This window comes from Benincasa hispida, chromosome 10 (assembly GCF_027475165.1).
Source record: "Benincasa hispida cultivar pf3 chromosome 10, pf3_genome.v1.1, whole genome shotgun sequence".
Lineage (NCBI taxonomy): Eukaryota > Viridiplantae > Streptophyta > Magnoliopsida > Cucurbitales > Cucurbitaceae > Benincasa > Benincasa hispida.
The window spans coordinates 1,145,806-1,170,618 of record NC_143487.1 but is presented as its reverse complement, the minus strand read 5'-3'; the positions used below and the strand labels follow the sequence as shown (position 1 = coordinate 1,170,618).

The window sequence follows — 24,813 nt, the reverse complement described above, 5'->3', positions numbered from 1 at the left end:
TCAATTGAGGGGTTTCAAGCAACAACATCTAACTAGAAGCTTTATAATTGGTTTCAGTCTAGGAAGCACAGATACTTCTAATTGTGCAGAGAATCAGTATCAGATACGGATACGTCTAGATACGTGGCAGATACGTGTCTGATACGTGATTTAAATTATCTATTTTTTTTTTTAATTTTCATATACGTGTATCTGCTTCCAGATACGTGAAGGGGATACGTGGGTCAATTTTTTGTTTCAAATTTAAGCTCAACCATTTAAAAACCCAACCTACAACCCATTTTATTTTAGTGCATGTTTTGGAGTGATTTTAAAATCATTAAAAATCACTTTTTTTCATTTTTAAAATCACTCGAAAACACAATTTTAATTACTCAAAATTAATTTAATTTTCAATTTTACACTTTTAAATGCAATTTTCATATCATCAAAATTAGTTTTAAAGAATTAAACATGTTTCACAGTGATTTTGAAAATGACAAAAGTGATTTCAACAATTTTAAAATTACTTCCAAACATAAAAATCCATTTAAATTGAGCAATCCAAAACAAAATAAATTAAAAATGATAAAACATAAAAAAAATTAAAAAAAAAAAAACCTGAAACATAATTAAATTTTTATTCTTCCCTTCTCTCTCACTATTTAAATCATGATTCACGCCTCTTTCATCCTCAACTTCATTATTCAATCTTCATCTTCTACTTCTTTTCTACCGTCTACTCTAATCACTCAACAATCATTCGACGTTACTGAATTTTTTTTCAAGTTTTCACTCTCTTCTTGAATCTATTTTAATCTAACTTAAAATATGTATTATAGCAATTAATTAGACATTATATATATATATATATATATATATATATAATAGGTATCTTCAACGTATCCGTATCTTAGTTTTTTAGAAATTAACGTATCGTCATATCGTATCGTATCCGTATCATGTATCCGTATCTGTGTCTATGCTTCTTAGGTTTCAGTTGATGCTACAAGATGAAACCAATTGAACTTTGTAAATTTATTTTAATTTGAAGTATATCTTAATTTTTTAGGTATTTTCATTATTGGACCCATATATGTTTTGTTTCGGTTTTTAGTTCTTTTTAGTTAGGGGTAGAATGGACTTTTTACGTCCCTTTAGTTAAGTAGGATGGGTTTAAAGGAGGGGAGAAAAAGATAGCACGTTAGTTTTTGGATGTTTGAGTTTTTAGTGTTTTCTTTGAATGAAAATGCTTTGGTAAATGACAAAGTTTCATCGTCACTTATGAAATTCTTGATTTAGGGTTGCATGCCAAGAGCATTCAGGTAAGTCTGATCATCTAGCTTGTAGAGTGCTCAAACATGGAGTAAGGAACTAGTTCTCCTTTTCTCTTGGTCTGCGATTAAAAAAGTAATTCAATCTAATCCTTCCCTTTGGGGTTGTTATCAAATTGATTGGGGATTTTAGAATTTGATATTAGGGGTTCAACATTTGGGGTTCCTAATTTTCAAATCATAGGGTTTTCGTATCGAAAGGAGAAATTTGGAAGTGAAAACAATGTATATAGTCTTAATTTTCAATAACAAAAAAAACCAAAAACCAAATGATTACCAAACGGGGTCTAAAAAATAGTTTTTTCTTTACTTGTTTTTGTTTTTGGAAGTTGGTTGAGAATTCAACTCTTTTGATTAAAACGAATCAAACCCATGATAATAAATTGAGAGAAAAATAGGCTTCATTCAAATAATAAAAAACCAAATGGCTACTAAATGAGACTTTGGTTTTTGAAAATTAAGCTTATAAAAAACTACTTCCACTAACTGATTTCTTTGTTTAGCTACTTTAGGAATATTGTAAAAAACCATGCTATGTTTTGAGAATTAAAAATGGTAGTTTTCAAAATTTTGTTTTTGTTTTTAGAACTTGGCGAAGAATTCAAATATTTAGTTAGGAAAGATGAAACTTCTAATATAAAAAAGTCATAAGAAAACAAGCACAAATTTCAAAAACCAAATGGCTATCAAATGGAGCCTAAAAGTTCCGTCTTTGTTTTTTTTTTCCTTTTATGTAACCTTCCCAACACCTTCATTGTTACGATCAATTCAACATTTAAAAGGTCATTTCAAACCGGTCTTAAATTAGAAGGGTATAAGCTATTTTTACCTGCCAGGCCCATCCAACAGCAGTTTCAGTTGTAGTATTGGGCTCAATAGTATAACAGGAGAGATTTCCATGGAAAACAAATACACCTGCAGCTATTTTGCCAAGTATTCCACTACCAGAAGAAGTTCTATCAATGGCATCACAAATCTTGGTGATTGGATATGTTTTTTGGGCTGCATCACAATACATGTTATCCAAATACTCTGCCATCTGAGAGGAATTTCTTGAAGTCCTAGAAAATGGGGAGAAGAGAAGAAAAAGAAGAAGAAAATAACAAAACAAACAGTTCATTGATTTGGATAAGACTCAAAAGACTGGGACTTTTTTTACTTTACCTGCATGTTTTGAACTCTTGGTCAAGAATTGAAAGACCATTGGGTTGAGAGGCAACTCTTTAATTTCACCCATGAATTCAACCAACAGTTTCATATATCAATACTTTAACACTCTCCTTTTCAATTCAATGTTAAATAAGGAGGAAATATTGTTACAGGAGTTTAAATATAAGACCTTCCTTATCTTATATGGTGAAGAAAAATATTTGGGTGCATCTTGAGCTGCATCTATCTTTACGCAACCCACTTAAATGTTTAATCATAAATAATTTTTTAAATAGTTTTTTTCTTTTGTGATTGAAAGGGATACTAGAGATGGGTCCTACTTGTGTTGCATCCAAGTATTACTCTTATTGTGAAATCGCCAGAAAAAATGAAAGAAAGAGAGAAAGAGAGAAGAACATAAGGTAGGATTTTAGCAATCTTACTCTAAAATTCTTTGCGACAACATCATGGAATCCGGTATGTGGTACGATATCGTCGAAGTAAAGAATCGGAGCTGAAGAATCAAGAGCTCCTAGTGCGACACGTGGATATCTAAAACGAAACCATGAAGCCAACACTAAAAACAGTAATAGAGTATAAGCAATGTTCAATTAGGTACTCAGTCAATGTAATAAAGTTTAAAAACTTTAAATGTGAAACTATTGACTTCCTCCATATGATGCACCAATAACAAGAACAGGAGAATATTCAGCATGAATTCATTTGAAGAAGGTGAATTCAAAACTCTAGAATGATATCTAGATTTCCCACCAATGATTATTTTATTGTGCAAAGCAGAGGCAGAGGTTGAAAGAATAAAAAATAAAAAAGGAATCCATGGAGAACAAAACATTGGAAACCTCATGCTTGGATGCTTCTAATGATAGTTTTTTTTTTTCAGCTTGGTCATTTGTTTGCAAACCTTAAATAACCCAGGAAAAAAGTAATAACTCTCCTTTTATGTTCCTAAAAAGTTCCTTAAAAGTAATCAAATTATTTAGCTTAGAAATTATAGCTCCTACTTTAAAATATTAGAAAGTTAAAAAGCATCTAAACCAGATAATGGTTTTGTCTTTCTTTGGTGTCCATCAAAAATTTGGATCCATTAATCCATAGCCACTAAAGTGGTTGACTTGACTTGATGAAGACAAAAATACCTAAAAAAAAAAAATCAAGGGAACAACGGAGCAAAAAATCACCAGAAATAACATCGCACACTCAGATAGGAAAGTTAGCAACCCAGATCTACAATTTGGTCTTTAATGTAAAAAAATAATTAAAATTTGATGTCAATTTTTATTATTTTATGATGTAGACTTTGCATTTTATAAAAATATTGAGTCTCTAGTTAGTTTATCGGTTTATTTGTGCAAGAAATCTCATTAAATCTTAAACACTAATTTCTACAAAAGGGATTAAAATATTACCAATTTTAAAATACAAGAACTAAATTGTTATATACTAAAAGTACGGAGACTAAATCATTATAAAAATTGAAAATTTAGGGATTAAATTGTTGGATTTTTAACCCAACCAAAAAAAACCACACAGAATGATTCCTTACAAATTAAACTACCTTCAACCATTTTGAGTGAACTTTATTTATTTACATTGTTGTTTGTGCTTTGCTAACCCAACATAATATTTGTTTAACCATTATTTAATGATAACAACTTTCGTCCTTTTTTTTTTTTTTTTGTATCACCTGAAATTAATCAAGTTTTAATCTAGTGTATAAATAAATATAAATGTGACTGTCTCGATTGGATTTTTAGTTCACTTAAGTACTAAAGTACGTCAAATATTTAAGGAGTTGTTTGAGGTTAAATACTTAAAGAATTATTTGGGGGCCTAATATGACATGAGTTAACATGAGATTCAATGTCATCTCACTGTTTGGGGCCTATTTTTTGTATCTCACTCATTTCACATGTCCAGCACGTCAGACTTGTTAACAGTGATTTCACACTTATAGCCAAATGCTTCGCATCTGACCCCTTTTCCTCACACGTCTCTCTTCTCTCTCAACGATCTGAAACCCTATTGTCAAACCCTCAGATCTCTCATCTCAAATCTCATCGTCAAAGCCTGTGAGGATTTCGGCTCTCACATCTCTCGTGACTCTCATCTCTCTCTCAACCAACACTTTGAAACCCTAGTTTGTTCCCCTCAAATCCTTCATCTCTAAAGCTTTTGGCCGTCCAAATTTTCACCATTTTCTTCCTTGCATGTGTTCTCTATCAGTTTGTTGAACAAATCTCTCGATTTATGTTTATAGTTTCTCTTAAGATCTCTTGATTTTCATATGAGTCCCTTTTCCCTTTGCTGCTTCAATGAAAAGCTCAACAAGTCCCTTGCCGCTTCGATGGTCCTCCTTTCACCTATAACCGAGAATACCATTCGTTTTCTAAATCCTAACAAACCAATGATGAGTTCTTCTATATGAATATTTCTTCATAAAATCTCAATTTCATGTTGCTCGGACTTTCCATAATGTTCTGCTTGATGCCAATTCAAGTATGCTTGAATCTTTTTCTAAAGTTGCAATTTTTTTATGTTCTATTTGATGCCAATTTGTGTATAATTGAACTCTATGTTATGTTTCTATCCAGTTTTTCTTATTCTCTATTATGTTTCATTGTTTTTGTTATTCTCTGTATGTTTCATTCTTTTTATGTTCTATTGCAACTTTTATTTTCAATTTCATTCATTGTAATTACTTCTAATTTGTATCAATTGCTAGTTTACTTTTTCTATTTGATGCCAATTTGAGTATTCTTGAACTCTTTGTTGTGTTTCATTGTTTTTTTTATTCTCTATTATATTTTTTTTTTACTGTTCTAAAATTGCATTTTTTTTATTTTCAATTTCATTCATTGTAATGACTTTCAATTTGTATTAAATGCTTAGTTTGATTACTTGATTCTTTTTCGGTCCAATTCCAATAGAATGTTCAGTCTTTTGTTTGCAATGGTCGTCGTCTTCATAAATTTTGTGTGTACTTTTCAATATTGTTTCATTACTACTTATTTTGCTCATTTAATGGCCTACCCACTATTATTTATTAATTTTGTTTGCTAAACTACACTTACAATTTTAGTTATGCTTTTGTCTAATTCCAATGGAATGTTTAATTTTTGGTTTGCAATTGCTATTATGCCTCATAATTTTTTTGTGTACTTTTTAATATTTTCTATTACTACCTATTTTACTTATTTCATAGTCCACAGGCTTCTATTTATTGCATTTTTTGCTAATAGAACTCTACCTACTTTATTTGCATATACACTAATGACTCAACCACATTATTAATGACTTCATCAAATGGATTGAGTTCATTTATTTATGATTTATAACATTAAAACCAGAGGCCTTTTGGGGCTTCTAGTAAATGTTGAACCACCAACCTTCCCTTCTCTTTTGTATATATCATCCTCCCCGTCCACCTTCAATGACTCAAGAGTCTTCCATGTCCAACGTTTTTTTTTTCAATCTAGTGAGTTGTTTCCATCAACATTACTTTTTCTTTTATTTTCTTTTCCATTTTCTAACTTTTGTTTGTTTGATGAGTGGTATGGTATTATTGTGTTCTTTCACCTTTTGAAGGTGTTAAGGTATGAAACGTTATATCCTCTTAATTCTTATGGTTTATTATACTAATGTATCCATTATTCTTATTTAATCTTTATTATCAAATTTGATCTGAACAACCCTTGGATTCTCCACTTATAGACAATATATAAGTAACATAGTATCACCTTTCTTTCTAAATAAATTCCTTTATTAAATGGTAATTCATTCTTCCTTTTTTTTTTTTTTTGGTAATTTTTTTTCCTTGTTGTACAGCCCAAGTTAATCTAACCTTCCATTAATTTGAGGTTCATGTTGTGTTATATTTCAAGTTTTTACAATCCACTCTCTTTGTAGTACGTTTTAGGATTATTTACATTGTTTTCAACATTCTTTTCTTGTAATTTTGTGTTATTGTTTATTTCATACATTTTTCTTTTTCATTGATAAGCACTATATCTTGTTGGACATTTTGTGTGCATACTGTTTGATTATGAAATTTGATAAGCATTATAATATGTTTAGATTATTACTACTTATGCCTGGATATCCCAATACTGAGGGTTTCTTGGTACTGTATAAAGAAGAACGATATCACCTTTTAGAATGGCGTGGTGCTAGAAACGCACCAACTAATTCAAGAAAATTTTTCAACATGGAACACTCATCCGCTAGGAATTGCATAGAGAGAGCATTTGGCATACTGAAGGGTCAGTGGACAATTCTTCGTGGAAAGTCATTCTACCCAATGAAGATCCAGTGTCGAACAATAACAGCATGTTGCTTGCTTCACAACCTTATCACCAGAAAGATAGAACAGCTGTAATGTTGGAAGCATCGGAGAATAAATACTCTATAACTAATGGATTCGGGGAGGATAATATACAATTTATTGAAATGTCTAATGAATGGACCAACTTTAAGGATGATTTGGCGAGTAGAATATTTGATCCATGGGAACAAGCATCAGGAAGAAATACTTTATCGTTAAAACTGCTTTGTTATGAATTCAACTTTATTTGGCTTTATTTCACATTATTTGTAAGCTTGAACAATTTTCTTGTTTCTTTATAAAATACGTCTTGCGTAATTCGTACTCCTAAATGTATTTCTCTACGTATTCCTTTTTTTCATTCAATTAGATATATAAATGTGTGTAACTTAATGACCGGTTGTGATAAGATAAAAAAAAACACACTTGGTCTGAGGTCGAAGATGCAAAGTTGGTTGAATTATTGATGCATTTGGCGAGACTGGGTGGCGAGCTAATAATGGAACTTTCAAGTTTGGCTATTTGCAAAGACTTGAACGTATGATGCAGTAGAAAGTTTCTAACTGTGGCATCGGAGTATCAACTCTAGAGTGCGAGGTTAGGTTCTTAAAACAATAGTATGCAACAATTAATGAGATGTTGAGAAACATATGCAACAGCTTTAGTTGGAATAAGGAGTTCAAGTGCGTGAATGCAAAGAAAGATGTGTTTGATTTATGGGTTCGGGTAAGCTGATACATTACAGTATATTATCACATTTAATGTATTTTTTCTAACATAATATATATTCATTTCTAGTCTCATCCCAACGCAAAGGGCATGAGGCACAAACCATTCTTTCACTTTGATGAAGTTTCCCTTATTTTTGGGAAGAATAGAGCTACCGATGAGAGTTGTCAAGCTCCTATTGACCAGGCATTAGTAATGGTAGAAAATATAAATGATTCTAGATTGGAATCAGAGGATAATGAGTAGCTAGAAGATCAACATAACATACTGACTATTGACGATATGAATGAGTTTTTCTCAGAGACACCTACCAGTAGACGTGTCGGACCCAACAACACTTCGAGAGGAAGCAAGAGAAAGAGGAATACATTTTAATCTAACTTTCCTAACATGGTCCAAACGACGATGCATGTCTAAGAAATTCAAATAGAAATGCTTGTATCATGGAAAAAAGAGAAATATGAGTTGGAGGTTGGGATACAAAAAGATGTTGTCGAGCAGATCTGCCAGGTTGAGGGTTTGGAGGAAGATGATTGATTGGCTCTTATGGACATCATGGTGACTGATATTCAGAAAACATATTGTCTAGTCATTCCCCCCAGTCGAGAAGTAAATATTGCATGTATTTGTTGGGCAAGACTGACTAACTTGGAGTTGTGTTATGGATATATTTTTAATGGATGTAACTTGATCGTTTGCTAATCCATAGTAAATATATATCTTTTGTGCACCTTGTAAACGGGTTGGAGAATATAACCCATGTATAAGCTAATATTTATATTTTATGCAACAAGTATAATAGCCTGTATAGATGCATCCTATTATATATGCATTTTGACGGTATTCCACGTAATATATATGACTATTTTTTTCCTTCATCAAATGATTCCAAATAGTTATTTGAACTTCACAAATTAACTAATATAAATGAAGAATCCATTATGAATTAAAGAATCATCAAGAATCACCAAGAATGAATTAAAGACTCAAAATTATTCTTTTGGTTATAAAACATAATCAAGAATGGCTTATTCAAGAGAATCAATGGATGAGTCTTACACCCATCATGAGATTAAACCATATTCAAGAATCCAACAAAATGACTACTTAAATCCGGTAACATTGGAGGAAATAAAGAAAACAACAAAAGAAATTCAACAACATATTGATCAACTATTAATTCATTTGCAAGAGTTTAAGAACGGATTGATTTCATATACTGAAGAAAAAACAAAAGAATCAGGATTGAAAATTTTTCAAATAGAAAATCTTAAAGATAAAATTGAAGAAAAACAAGAATTTGAATATGTTGATTTGAAAATAGTTTCAAATGGAGAAGAAAAATCCAAAAAAGAAGTATCAGAGAAAAAATCGAACAAGAACACAAAAGACGTAATTCTGGTCCTTTGAATACAATTTTGAATGAGCTTGAAGGAAACATCTTTTTGGGTTTATGCCCGATGGTGAAGTTCATCTTTTGGTAGCAATATTAAATTTTTTTGTCTCGAATTTATACCTTTAATCATAATATTTTTGTTCAAAATGTAGGAGGTTTGTTTGGTCATACTCCATTGAACAAGTTTATTTCATTGCTTGATTGCTTTATAACTTTTTTCTTTTTAAGACTTGATGGAAGGATAGAATAATGTAAGAAGAAGAATAGAGGTTAATTGGATAATTAGGTAATATTCTAGATTAATTTCCTTTTTACCCCACTTGTAGTAAAACTCTATAAATAGGAACACTCCCTTGTATGAAATATATTATTCATTCTTATAAAAGATCAAGAATCTTGATTAGGGGAGAATTCTCCTTTAGACTACATCACCAAAACATCACCCCAAATAGCCCGTAAGTACTAAATTACCTTACCGAGCAAAGATGTCTCTCCATTCAGTAGTCTTCGTGGCTTCATCTTTTTTCTATGTTCCCATCTCAGCATCACCTCAAATCTTCTTTATAAGCTCGAAACAGATTTATACGAACTTAGTTATAAGTTCCAATCATAAAGTCTCAAAGTCACAACAGGAGTCAAACTAGATAAGTCAGTTCCAAGCTTTCAAAACCAAAAATAAACAAGACGAACTACAATATTGCAAGGGAGTCAGAAAAATGTAAACCCAACCTGAATCAAGAATAAATTCTGTCATAACCACAGAAATAATGAAATAATGCAGCATCAATCTCAAATAATCCAAAATATAAAAAAATTGCATTCAACAGCTCTGCCTTACGTAATAACTAAATTCCATGCACAATAGAACTAAACACCTTAAACTTAAGAACAGAGAAATGATAATTACATAATAAAGAGGACAAACAGAATGACCAAGCGTGAACCAATTACTGCCCTGTATGAAAAGAAGCCTCATAGATCCTCATCTGATATATATGGTTGCATGGGAGGAGGAAACAGATGCCTGGCTCCACGATCATGCAGAGTACACAAACACTTGTATAGATGATCAAATCTTTCCTCTGAGCGCCTATGGTAACGGCGAATACGAAGTTCCAACCGTTGAACTCGCTCATCAAGGGATAGAGGCCTTCGTTTCTGCCTAGGAAGGTCTATGGCCATGGTTGGCGGCTCCTCCCGAATGGGTTCTGCCTCATCCTGGTCAGTCGACTCATTATGGTGGCCTGCATCAGTCGGCTCATCATGGTGGCCTGAATCAGTCGGCCCATCATGGTGGCTTGCATCAGTCGGCCCATCATGGTGGCTTGCATCAGTTGTCTCATCATGGTGGCCTGCATCAGCAGTCTCGTCATGGTGGCCTGCGCCAGTGGTCTCAAGACCCCAACCACGAAGTCCCATAATAAAATCCTTATCCATGATGGCCTTAGGGATAGCCAACTCCTCATTCTCGTTCCACAAGACGCCTTCATTCTTACACAAGGCTGTAATTAGAGATGAATGACCGAGTCCTCCAGTGGCGCCACTCTGTCGGATGTGGCGTATGGACTTGTGAATGACTTTTCCGACATCCACTGACTTCTTAGTGGCAATAGCGTAAAGGAGAATAGCCCTCTCTTTCGTGACATTACTCATATGAGCCACAGGAAGTAACTTAGCACAGATAAAATTGTGCCAAGCTTGGTTAGAGACAGTCAAGTTTGAAGATTTAAATCTAATCGCCTCACCCGGGTTAATAATCCATTCAGCTCCAGGTTGGCAGAGCTCACGAATGATCTGGTGAACATCCACTTGTTCACTGGCATAGATATCATATTCATCACGCTCAAAGTTAGGTAAGTGATAGTACTGATTAATTGTGAGAGGGTCAAAGGAAATCCGACGACCTCGTACAAATGATCGAGAGTTTCCCTCAATCATATTAGCATAGAATTCGCGAACAATGGGAACCACTGCCGCCTCAGGCTGTTTCACAAAATCAGACCAACCCCGTTGCATAATATTCTGAAATAGTTGGGGTTGGAGAACTTTACACGGAGCCAAGCCCCTTTCCGGTATAACACTACTCTTAACAAAATATTTTTTATACCGATCGGCAGCATCCTTATTAACAAATTTATGGCGATTGAAAACCCCTTCTGAGGAAGATGCGGATCGAGTTCTTTTAGTTTTGAAACTCATCATACAAGCACAACCCAAAATACAAAGGAAACAGCGCCAAATCGCATATGGACTCAACAAATGATACGCCAATCTACCTCATAATCCAAATTCAAAATGTCTAACACAAGAATCCACAAAAGTCATTCCTACCCAGGTCTATTCTACTAAAAAAAATTAACCAAAATACTCAAAACCAAGCTCAAAATAGAGAAAATGTACCCATGTACTGTAAAGAATCCACGGAATGGAAACTTGAAAATGCCCAAAAAGGGATCGAAAACCGCTTCCAATCCTCGAGTAACCTGGAAAATAAGGAGTGGAATCGCAAATAGGTAAGCGACAAAGTGAAAAGAGAATGAAATTTAGAGAAAAGTGGAAGAAACTGAAAAGATTTGAGACAGATGGGAGAAAATAGCGGCGAGGCGGTTAGGGCTTGAAACGGGTAGAGTGGAATCGGTTCGGTTTGGTTTGATTTGGAGGTCAAACCGAATCGAACCGCTTTTATTTATACATAAAACCGAACCGTACCATTTGTGTGGTTCGAACTGAACCGATTCGGTTAGGTTTCATGAACGGTTTTTTTTTTTCTTCTTCTTCCTTTTATTTTCCTTCCAAGTTTTACTCTCTTTTATTTTCCTTCTTCATTTTTTTTTAAATTTGTATATTCTCTTTTTTTATTTTACCAATTTTTTACATAATTTAAATTATTTTTTATTTTTCTTGTTCCTTTCTTTGAAATTTGTGTATTCTTTTTTTCTTATACTCTAAACATAATTTAAATATCAATCCAGTAATTCACAATAAGAACATGTCCAAAGTACACAATACACAAATTTCTTAAATATCAATTCACAATAACTCATAAAAACATATCAATCCAAATAACTACAATAAAAAGTTAAAAACTTAAAGTTCTCCAAAGTACACATAGCACAAATTTCTTAAATATCAATCCACAATAACTCATAAAAACATATCAATCAAATTACTACAGTAAATAAAAACTAAAAAGTTCTCCGAAGTAGAAGTTAGGGGTGGAATCAGTTCGGTTCGGCCGAACCAAACCGCTTTTATTTATACAGAACCTCGCACCATTTGTGTAGTTCGAATCGAACCGAACCGGTTCTATTCGGTTCATTCGATTTCATGAATCGGTTTCTCCTTCTTTTTTTTAACCTTTTTTTAAAACTTTTTTTGTTTCTTCTTCCTTTTATTTTCCTTTTTCCTTCCAAGTTCCACTATCTTTTATTTTTCCTTCTTCGATTTTTTTAAATTTGTATATTCTCTTTTTTTATTTTACCAATTTTTCACATAATTTAAATTACCTTTTATTTTCCTTGTTCCTTTTTTTGAGATTTGTATATTCTCTTTTTCTTATACTCTAAACATAATTTAAATGTCAATCCAATAATCCACAATAAGAACATGTCCAAAGTACACAATACACAAATTTCTTAAATATCAATCCACAATAACTCATAAAAACATACCAATCCAAATAACTATAATAAAAGGTTAAAAACTAAAATTTCTCCAAAGTACACATAGCACAAATTTCTTAAATATCAATCCACAATAACTCATAAAAACATATCAATCCACAATAACTCATAAAAACATATCAATCCAAATTACTACAATAAAAAGTTAAAAACTAAAAAGTTCTCCAAAATAGAAGTACACAATACACAAGTCACATAAAAGCAAATAACAAGCTAAAACACTAATGCTGAATTCCAAAAGTCCAATCAATACAAACAAATTTGTTCGTTTGTCGATCATGATTCTCCTTCTCCTTGTTTTTTGCATTTGCCGCTTCGTTCAATCCCGTTATGAAAACTAAGAAACAAATCATAAACTTGTTAGTAGTTACTATAATAAATATATGAATAAATATGTTAAATATATATATATATATATATATATATATGTTGAGAATATACGAACCTTCCTTTTCAACTTCAATTTCCTCCAAGTATTGGCGTAAACTAGTGCTAATTTGTTCAGAACGTAACCAATTTTGTGCACATACAAGTACCTCGACAGTGGTTGGAGATAATGAGGTATGAAAAGGATCAATTACTCTCCCACTAGTGCTGAATGCGGACTCAAAAGCAACTGTGGATACCGAAACTGCTAAAAGATCTTGTGCAATTTTGTTAAGAATCTTGTATCTAGAAGAATTCCGCTTCTACCAATCTAAGATATCAAAGTTATCTTCACGTTTAACACGGGGCTCCAGTAAGTAAATATCAACTTCTGAATCCACACTTTGCGAATCATCTTCATCCAAATCTTCAAAATCAAAACGGAAAATCTCTGAAGCACTTGCACTTGAAGTTCTAAATGGAGAACTTTTAATGGTACATGAAGATTGACCCTTATTAGCAATTGATAGTGACAAATTGTATTCATTGAACAATGCTCACAAAACACCCTCTACCTTACTTCCTATGGTTTTTGCTACATCAACATCAAATAATTGATTTAGGCAATGCAAAAGAAATTTCATCTTATAACGAGGGTCCAAAACGAAGGCAACATACAAGAATAAATTTGTTCTATCTTTTTTTCCCCAATACTTATCAAACTTTTCTTGCATTTTCATTGTCATTTCTTGCAAAAACACATCATTAAGACCAGTTGCACTTGAATATTTTCTGATGCAATTCTGAATAATACTAATCTCATGGAAGACTGTATTTGAAGTAACATACAAAGATCTTGAAAGCCTAACAGTTACTTCATATGTCATCGCATACAATTAAGTTCAATATATGTGCACAACATCGAACATGCAAGAACTCACCATCTAACACCAACCCATGCGTAAAACGCTTCTTCAAATAAGCAATGGCAGTATAATTTGACGAAGCATTATCAACTGTCAATGTCATAACCTTTTCAATACCCCACTATTTTAGACATTTCTCAACCTCTTTTCCTATCGTCTCCCCTCTATGATTCTCAATTTGGGTGAAATTAAGAATTCTCTTATGTAATTTCCAATCTTTATCAATAAAGTGTGCAATCAAAACCAAATAGTTCATATTTTGGATTGATGACCACGTATCGGTTGTGAGTGACACTCTATATCCTTCTTTCACAAAAATGCTCTTCAACATCTCTTTCGCGCTATCATAAATTCCCAAAATATCCCTAGCAATTGTTTTTGGAGAAGGAAGAACAAACTTCTGGTTCTACTAATGTTAGCATCCCATTCACAAACCTCTTAAACCCTTGGTTCTCCACGAATTTAAATGGTAACTCATCTATAATAATCATCTCAGCAAGTAGTCTCCAAGCACTCTCAATAGTAAACATCTTGTAACTAAGAGATGAATGTGATTATGAATTATCTCCAATACCCTCATTGTTCTTAAAAACCAACTTAGTTTGTGTTACATCTAACTTAGACTTCTTAATCTGATAAGGATTTTTTTTACAGTAGTGTTCAATATGCATTCTCATAGTTGAATTTCCATTTCTTCTAGAATGACATGCATATACCATACCACAATAGTTACATTTAGCATGCGGATCATCATCACTATATTCAGAACATTTAGAAAAGTGATCCCATACCATAGATGAATTTTTCCTCTTCCGTCCACTTATATGCTTTGAAACTGTCTCCTCACTTTCGTTTTTTTCGTGGTGGTGGTGGTAGTAGTGGCATCACAATAACATCATCATTGGAATCGTTGCTCTTGCTCAAGCTCATTGTGATAGACCGATGGTACCTATAAAGGAGAAAATAGAGAGAACTTATTACCATCAAACAAAATCATTTACTTAAACTAAAAATTCAAATACAACAACAACAACCAACAACAACAAGACAACATCAATCGGATTTTATTTGTTCAAACACAACAACAACAACCAACAACAACAACAAAAGTTGTGCAAAAATAAGATAACGATTACCTAACAATTTCATTAGTTACTTAAAATTTTATTTTATTTACCTAAAATTTCAATAATTCAATCGGATGAGGACTGACTCGAATGAGCTGCGGCTTGCGGGTGGCGATCTAAACACGAACCAAATTTTATTTACCTAAAATTTCATTATAAAATCATTAACACCTAATTTTTACATGTATTTAAGAATTCTTAAATGAAAAATATTAATGTGGTACTAGAGTTAAATGAGGGAGAAAATTTTTACATGTACTAGAGCTACGGCCTGCAAGGTTATTTTCCTTTCCTGAGCACGAAACAAATGGAAGCGGTGGTCTTCTGGTCTTTCATACGTCCTCTGGTTCACGAAAAAAGAACGGCGAAAGTCTTTCCTTTGGTTCACGAAAGAAGAATGGCAAAAGTCTTTCATGCGTCCTCTGGTTCACGAAAGAAGAACGGAGAAAGTTTCCTCTGGTCGACGAAAGAAGAACGGCGGCAGCGGCTAAAAAAATACCCTAGAAGTTCTAAAGGAAGACGAAAAGGAAGAACTTGCGTAATGCATTGTGACTTGTGTGTGCAGCGGTCTACTGGGTGGTTTTCGCTTTAGTTTTAAATTTAGGTTATTTATTATTAAATAAATATTAATATTATATATATTATATTTATAATTTTATATATATTTATATTTAAACGGTTCGGTTTGGTTTAGAAATCGATTTTCAAGCTTTGGACCAAACCGAATTTTAAATTCGGTTTCAACAGCCCAACGAACCGCATTGAATCGAAAAATTCAGTTTTGCTTATAAATCGGTTCGGTTCGGTTCGGTTTTACAATTCGGGTTGGTTTGAGCAGTTTTGTTATCCACCCCTAGAAATAGAAGCCCTAGCGCACAAATCTAGTATTTAAAGTCCCATCTGTTTTCATAATTTTCTCTTGGCAAAATTGCATTTTATGTCCTAAGCTCTTAGAATTAATCTTTTTAGTCCTTCAGTTTTTTAAAATATGTTTAAATAATTTCTCTCGTTAAATACCAACAGAGAGTTGGCTGCCAGTTTTAGATACTATATGTAGTTTGATTGTTGTGTTAAAAGTGGTTTTTTAGTGGACTTTTGTTCAACTTAATAATAAAAAGTTTACACATCACAATTTAGTTTTAAATTTATTATACACATCTTGTATTTTTTTTTTCTTTTTTTTTTTTTTTTTTAATAATGAAGGATGTTTTTTATCCTCTTTTTACTTTTATATGTTGGTGTCAAGAAGAATCTCATCAATTTTAAGGTGTGTTCAAGGGTCCAATATGAGTTTTAAACTGAGATCCTATATCATCCCAATATTTGGGGATCCGTTTTTATATATCACCAATTTGAACTATTCAGCCCAATGGTTTGCAAATAGTAATGGGAATTTGGAGGGGTGTTTCGTATGTCCCCCTTTCCCTCACTCACACGTCTCTCCCTCTCTCCTTTCCCTCACACGTCTCTCCCTCTTCTCTTTCTCAGATGTCTCCCTTTCCCTCACTTACACGTATGTTCATCTTCCTTTTGCGCATGCGAATCCCTCCTTCGTTTCCCTCAAATCTCCTTTTCCCCTTTCCCTCTCACATCTCTCTCAACCATCTAAAACTCTAGCCACTATAATCTCCTCCTTAATCTCGTCCTCAACCCGCTTTCATATGTCACCGTTTCATCTTCCCGCTTTTGTATGTCACAGATTTATTTGTCTCCCCTTTTGCGCATGTGAATCCCTCTCAGAACTCATCCTTCCAATCTCAAATCTGCCATTTCCCTCATCTGTTTCCCTCATATCTCCTTCTCCCCTTTCCCTCTCACGTCTCTCTCAACCATCGTCTGAAACCCTAGTTGCTTCAATTTTCTCCTCAATCTTGTCCTCAACCCGCTTTCGTATGTCACAGATCTGTTGTTTTCTTCACATATCTGTTGTTTTCTCACAGATCTAGTGTTTTCCTTTTTTTCCCCTCACCACTTCAATCTCAGCCTCAACCATGTCCTTGCTGCTTTGACGGCCCTCCATTCACCCATAACCCGTTGTATGGCTTGTTTTTGGTCCTCGGTGTTGCTTCGGTCGTCGATCGTTGAATGCATGGCAGGAACTGGTTGAAGGAATTGCAGCTTGGTGGGGGAGAACATTGTCCACTTCAGGTTCGTTTTCTAAAACCTAGATCGGCCAATGATGAGTCTCTGTTTTGTTTCTCCTGAAATTTTCAATTTCATACCTCGATCCACTGTTTGTGTATTTTATTTTCATGCCATGATTAATTTTCTAAACATGTTATGTGTATTTCATGTTTTGTGTATTTCATTGTCTAAACACGTTATGTGTATTTCATGTTCTAAACATGTTTTGTGTATTTGATCCTCAATCCTCTGTTCTGTGTATTCTCTATTATGTGATTTGTTTCGTTTTTAATTTTGTGTCTTCTTCTCTGTCTTTCCCTTCAAATTTTCATGCCTTTATTCTCTGTTGTTCTGTGTATTTGATTTTTCAGCCATGTTAATTTACTTACTAATTCTCTGTTATGTATCTTATTGTTCTAATCCTAATGCCTCGTTGAATCTTGAATTGTGTTAGTCCTAGTTTTTTTTTTTTTTTTTTTTTGCACGTTTTCAATATTATGCATTATTTAATTACTTCATTTATTAAACTGCCACCAACTTTATTAATGACTTTGCTGATTTTATTAATGACTTTGCTGATTGTTTGCTGATTTTATTCTACTTGTATATTTCTACTACCCATTCAACCACTTCATTAATGACTAACAAACTTATTAATTGGATTTGAGTTCATTTACATGATGTGTATTTAATTTTGAGATCGGTCACACTATTTTTTTTTTAAATATGTTGTGGTTGTTATTAATGTTCAACAACCACCGGTCTCCATCCACCCCTCTTCTCATATAACAACATTGGTTCTTCTCTATTTGTTGAGAACCTCCATTGTCCAAGATTTAGTTTGTCAATGTAACGACCCGACCCCCTAGGACTTAAATTAAGCTGTTACTAAATACATGCATGCATGAAACTCAAAATGACACTCAGTTATGACGAAATAAATGCTAATTAAATAAGGTAGGTTCAAAAGACTTTCATTAAATTCAAATACTAAAACAATAGTAGGGTACTCATAACTCATAAAGGACAATAAATAAGTCTGGAAAAAAATTCTTAAAAATAAGTTTTAAACATCAAAACTAAAAGTTAAGAGAAACATGAAAAGAACTTTAAATCTCATGATGCGGAAGCGTAAAAAACTAGTATTAGTGGCTCGATCACGAATTTCGCTTGTCCATCGTCGGTGCATCTCTACCCTTACCTGAAACAACAACATGAGAAAGAATGAGTATAAAATACTCAGTAAGTAACCCCACTACTGGGGTCAGGCTGGGCATCTATGTCCTCTAGATACCCACCTTTAGTGAAACATATAACTGCTCTAGTCCTCATGGGACACATATGCACATGAAACAAGAAGGAAACTGAGTTCTATCCTACTGTAGTTAAGTATGCACTACCTCTGGTGAATCCCGAAGGAGACACAGACTGGTGAATCCCGAAGGAGACACAGACTGGTGAATCCCGAAGGAGACACAGACTGGTGAATCCCGAAGGAAACACAAACTGGTGAATCCCGAAGGAAACACAACATCTAATAGGCATCTAACTAATCAGTAAGAACATTTGCACAGTCTCAACATCATAATGATCACTGTACGAATCTATGACATACATATAAACCTCAACATCATGGCTCTACAACATACACATATACACCTCAACATCATGGTTCTACAACATACATGTATACCTCAACATCATCAAATCAAATACAACCATGGAAGCACATACCATCTTATACTAGCATTTAAGTGTCTATGTGCATAAATAAATAATTCGGATCTCGTAACAGAACATACTTTAATCATATTATACTATCAATCTTTCATGTTGTCATTCTGCCATAACCTTCATTTAACATACTAGCATACATCTAATGCCTAGCTCGTGGGTAGTTCTAGTAGTAAGATTACTTACCTTAATCGAAAATCCGCAGATAAAATCAGACAACCAAATGATGACAGCGGTTTGAAGTAACGGCCCTATCATACAAATACAACCATTAAATTTCAATCCAACAATAACTGCGAAACCTCATACCCAAATCTAAAATACCCAAAAGCTTACCCAAAGAAACTTGATCAATAACCACTCCCAAGATTTCGCCTCCAAAATCTCCTCCTAACAGATTTTAAAACCCAATGGAGGACGACTTGCAACCTTAAAGATACAATGGTTAAGTCAACATTTAATTAAGTAATCAATACGTGCCCACAAACCGAACAACAAAGACCACAACTCTTACCAAAACTTTGCCGAACAATCTTGAATCCATTGGACAACCACTTCTGTAATTTTCCAAGCTCAAATCTAAAATCAAAATAATGCGACTAATTTAACTTTCATTCCAACTTAATGGGCATCCAAAAAAATCCTTCAAGAAACCCGAACCAATAGAAAAATAGATCTTACCCAAATCTACGAGTTCGACGAAGACCCACACAACAGGTGATAGGCAGCGTGGCGATGGACGGTGGAGAAGATCGGCTGCTTGCTGGAGGCGGCGGCGGCACGGACGCGACTCTGACCAGCTGGGCGAGATCGGCGTGCGGAGGGGCGAGCGGCGCTGGACGATCGCTGCTTGCTGACGATCAAACCGACTTGCGCGAATGGCGACCCATGAATGAACGACCAGCGACTGGTGGCGGCTTGGTCGGACGCGCGTGGTGCCGGCTGGAGAGTTTCGCGTGGAGAGGAAAAAAACGGGGGAGGGGATTTTGGGTAGGGAGGCGTGAGGAAGAAGAAGAAAAAGATTTTGTTTTATAAAAATAATAATCATAAAAAAAAACTAAAAAAGGAAATGAGTATAATTATATTTAATTTCTTTCCCTATTCCACTTTATACTATTAAATTCATTTCTGTTTTAAAAGAAAATTAATTCCTGACATTAATTTTCAAATTGAATTTCGAATTGAATAATTTCACGCCAACCATTAAATTCCCGCATTTCCGTATTTACACTTAAAGTCCAAAATTCCAAAAATGTCCTCCAACTAATAACAATTACTAAAATTCAAAATAATAAAGTTACTGAAAATTACAGTATTACTAAAAAATTGTGAGGGTGTTAAGTCAATCTGGTAAGTTGTTTGATTTAGTTTCTCCTTTTCTACTTTCTATTCTTTGGTTTGATTATTTTCATATTATTAACTTCCTAAATTTTGATTTTTTGGTGGGTGGTAGGGTGTCTCATTGTGTTTTGATTCGACAATCCATGGACTCTCCATCCAAATACTACTTCATAAAAGTTATACAGGTACCTCTCCATTCTAACTAGTTCTCTTCCTACATTTGAAGTATTTGTAGATTTTTTTTTAACTTCAGTTTTTTGTTTTATTATGCAGCCCAAACTAATACGAAACATTCGATTAGTTTGCAGTTAGTGTGTTGCTTCTTTTTTTTTTTTTTTCTCCTATATTCCATTTTTTTTTTTGTGCCTCATTGAGATTTTAGTTGTATTTTTTTTATGTGCCTTATTGAGGTTGGTGTGTCTCGTTATGTACACGATTATTTGACATTTTTTGATGTTATTAACTGTTTATTAATTTTTCACTGTTTGACATTTTTTGTGTTATCAATTTTGGTGTAATAGACTGTTTATTAATTTAAAATTTTAGATGTTTTCAATTCTGCCCGTAATTATAATACTCAAATTGACCTTGGATAATTTGATTTATAAATTCAAATTAACGATATGGCTTTTCGTTTTTAATGGAAGTTATCCAATTGTTAAAATCACATTAATTATTACTATTATTAATCTAAATTGAATCATATCTTTGATATAGTAATTGTTTATACTCTTTAATATGATTTTTATATTATTTAATCATTTTTAATTATTTTAGTATAAATTATCAATATAAAAATTATGGTCAATTATCACTATTCTAATTATTTTATTCATTGATTTATTCAATTTTATTAATTAATATAATCATGTTTAATTAAAAATTTTTGAAACATTTTTTAAACTATCCTCTGTAATATAATCATGTCATTAATTAATTAACTATTCATATAATGATGTCTTTAATTAATTTATTCATTTGTAGTAATTAATATAACTTTGAAAGGTTTAATTAATATAATCATGTCTTTAATTAAGTAACTATTCATTTTAGTTGCACCATGTAAATTATTGAATTAAAAATAGTCTTTGAAACGTTTACTTCCCAGTAAAATTTTGAAACTAATACAGACTTTTGACCAACTTATGAAAAGAATAATAAAAAGGTAACTTACAGATTTTTAATATAGTTCAAATGTAAATTCTTACCTTTTTTTATATGGATTTAAGAATGAGATAATTAATTTACCAATCTACTAGTTAAACTATCAAATAACTCATGAAGTTATAGTAATATATTTCAATTCAGACCTATCCCTGATAAAACTAACTTTTCTTTTGGATCGTAGGGATTTAGGTTTCTATCCCAAAATATGGAAAATGAAGAAGTCTTTACTCTTCTTTCAATCATTACCACGTCTCAACAACAACAAATGAAGAAGTCTTTACTCTTCTTTCAATCATTACCACGTCCCAACAACAACTATTCCTAACGTTGGCCCTATTACTAAATGACCATCGTAGAATAGAGAATCAATCCTCTCACATTTGACGTCGAATTAGACAACCAAACTTCTTTCAGGTTATTTATGAGAATGACGCTTGCTGTCGTGAGAGCACGTGAATGGATAGACAGACTTTCGTCATCCTCTGTAACATGCTTAGGACTATCGATCGTCTGGCACCTACTCAATAGGTTGACATCCGAGAGATGGTGGCAATTTTTCTCCACATTTTGGCGAACGGTGTTAAGAACCGAGTAGTTGGATGACAATTCATATGGTCTGGTGAAACTGTTCGAGGCATTTTAGGTCCGTTCTGACCGCAGTACTAAGACTTCATGAGTTATTGCTGAAAAAATCGGAGCCTATCACGAGCGACTACACTGACAGTAGGTGGAAATGGTTTGAGGTATTACAACAATTGGATTTCCACTCCCAATTAAATATTAGGTTCTAGATTTTTAGGAAACTAGGAAATGTTTATCCTTTTGTCAATGTGTGATCTTATACAGAAATGTCTGGGTGCATTGGATGGCACATACATCAAGGTCAATGTAAGTGCAATTGATCGTCCCCGCTATCGTTTGGAAAAGTGAGATAGCCACGAATGTGCTTGTCGTCTATTCACCAACTGGTGAGTTCATATTTGTGCTACCAGAGTGAGAAGGGTCTTCAGTTGATTCTAGAGTGCTTAGGGATGCAATTTCTCGACCATACGGGTTGAAGGTTCCTAAGAGTATAGACTTTTGTGATTCCATTATCTGGATTCAAGAGCAAATAGTTTGCCAACTAATTTTCTATATACCATGCCTAGGTTATTATTACCTATATGATGCTGGATATTCCAATGTCGATGGATTCTTGGCACCATATAGGGGAGAGCGGTACCATATTTCAGAATGGCGTAGTGCTGGAAATGCATTGACTAATCCACAAAAATTTTTCAACATGAAACATTCATCCGCTAGAAACTGCATAGAAAGAGCATTTGGCATATTCAAAGGTCGTTAGGCGATACTACGTGGGAAGTCCTACTACCCAATTAAGATCCAATGTATAATAATAACGACATGTTGCTTGCTGCACTACCTGATAACGAGGGAGATGGGCCAGACTACAATGTCCGGAACAACGGATGGTGAAGATTCTACATCTAACGAGCTCGGCGATGAAAATATACAATTTATTGAAATATCCGATGAATGGACCAGTTTCAAGGATGAGCTAGCGATGCAAATGTTCGATGAATGGGAACAAGAATCATGAGCACAAAGTTTCTTGTTCAATTAGCTTTACTATGAATAACTTCCTCTTATTTTTAGATTGTGTTATCTTTCGGATCAAACAATCTACCGTATTGAATTATCTTAATTTATGTTGTGTTAATTGGTTCATTTGAATGATGAAACACGTTCTACGTTATTCGTACTCAAAATTTAATTATCTAACTATGCCCAATTTATTTTATTAAGTTATACATATGTATGTAACTAAATGATAGGACGTGAGAAAATGACAAAACACATTTGGACAAAGGTTGAAAATGCATGATTAGTGGAGTCACTATTGCACTTGGTAGAAATAGGTTGGCAAGCTGATAATGGAACATTCAAGTTTGGCTATTTACAACAGCTATAATGTCTACTTGCGAAAAAAATTCCTAGCTGTTCCATCGGGTTGTTGACAATAGAGTGCAAGGTTAGATTTTTAAAGCAATAATATTGTGCAATTGCTGAGATGCTGAGCAATGCATGCAGTGGATTTGGTTGGAACGACAAGTTCAAATATATGGAAGTAGAGAAAGAGGTTTTCGATATATGGGTTCGGATAAGAGAACACATTATAGTATTATTATCTTACAATGGTGAACTCTTTCTAATATAATATTATGTTCTAACATAATATAAGTTTCTGTTTGTAGTCTCATCCCAACGCGAAAGGTTTGAGACATAAACCATTCCCCCACTATGATGAGCTTTCAATCGTATTTGGTAAAGATAGGGCCACTGGTGAAGGTAGTGACACCCCGTACGATCAAGATTTGCTACAGATGAATATTTGGAGGATATTCGATTGGGATCACAGGTTAATGAGCAACAAAAAAGTATACCTGACATGAACATACCAACCGTTGATGGGATGGATGAGGTTTTTCCAGATACGCCCATCAGTAGGCATACTGGATCATATAGCGATACGAGAGGAAGGAAACGCAAAAGGACTCCCTTCCAGTCTGAAATGCTTGACATTGTACACACATCAATGGACGTGCAAGAAAGTGAAATGGAGAAACTTGTACAATGGCAGAAAGAGAAATATGAATTGGAGCTTAAGAAGCGTTAGGAGGTCATTGAACAAATCTACCAAGTTGAGGTTTAGAGGAGGACGATTAGTTAACCCTCATAAATCTGTTGGTGAATGATATTCAGTGAACAAACGGTTTTCTAGCTATTCAGCCACAACTAAGGAAAAGGTATTGCATGTGTTTGTTGGGCAAGACTAACTAATTACGTTCTCGATGTTTGCAAGTTGGTTTGTTATTATTTTTTGTAACTTCCCTTAGTCTCTTATTACATAGGTATCATATATTTGTTGATTTTTTGTGACATACACAAATGGCATGTGGCATACAGCCCTTAGATATGGATGCAAATTTTTCTGAACAAGTTATAAAATGGTCATGTATAAGGCCATCAAATTATGTAAAATCTTTTGAGGGGAATGAATTTAATGAATTTCATATCCAATCTAATTTTTTTTTTTATCAGTGGAATGAATTTTATGTCCGATCTAAATTAACACTATTTTGTAAAACCATTTGGCTTTCGGTGATGAGAAGTTTGGAATGAATAATATGAAATTGAATTGTATACCATATCTTGAGATTGGAAAAAAAATGCAATCAATGTTTATTCCAAAAATGATGGATATAATAATTGGAATATAATTTTTTTAAAAAATAGTGTTCATACAGGCAAATTATTACAGAGTATAAAAACTTAACCATATAACACTGACATATGAATTCTACACACCAAAACATAGACATGAACTCAGACATAACAATTATGCACATCCCAAA

General features: G+C 33.5%; 1 protein-coding gene and 1 long non-coding RNA gene across 2 annotated transcripts; both read right to left on the bottom strand.

Annotated features, from left to right (window-relative positions):
• Positions 1 to 9,659: 9,659 nt before the first annotated feature.
• Positions 9,660 to 11,518, bottom strand: LOC150033039 (uncharacterized). Its single transcript, XM_090305597.1, has one exon. It carries the CDS (start codon positions 11,129 to 11,131, stop codon positions 9,902 to 9,904), a length of 1,230 nt encoding a protein of 409 aa, XP_090161723.1. The 5' UTR covers positions 11,132 to 11,518; the 3' UTR covers positions 9,660 to 9,901.
• A 6,595-nt stretch (positions 11,519 to 18,113) lies between these two features.
• Positions 18,114 to 19,967, bottom strand: LOC120088844 (uncharacterized). The gene is made up of 5 exons (XR_005485048.2): positions 19,571 to 19,967; positions 19,404 to 19,468; positions 19,226 to 19,318; positions 19,076 to 19,140; positions 18,114 to 18,356 (listed from the first exon to the last, which is right to left on the bottom strand). It is a non-coding gene; the product is annotated as an uncharacterized LOC120088844 (long non-coding RNA).
• Positions 19,968 to 24,813: the final 4,846 nt, after the last annotated feature.

Excerpts from the sequence above, each read along its gene's own strand:
- LOC150033039 (XM_090305597.1), bottom strand. The coding sequence starts at position 11,131 with ATGATGAGTTTCAAAACTAAAAGAACTCGATCCGCATCTTCCTCAGAA.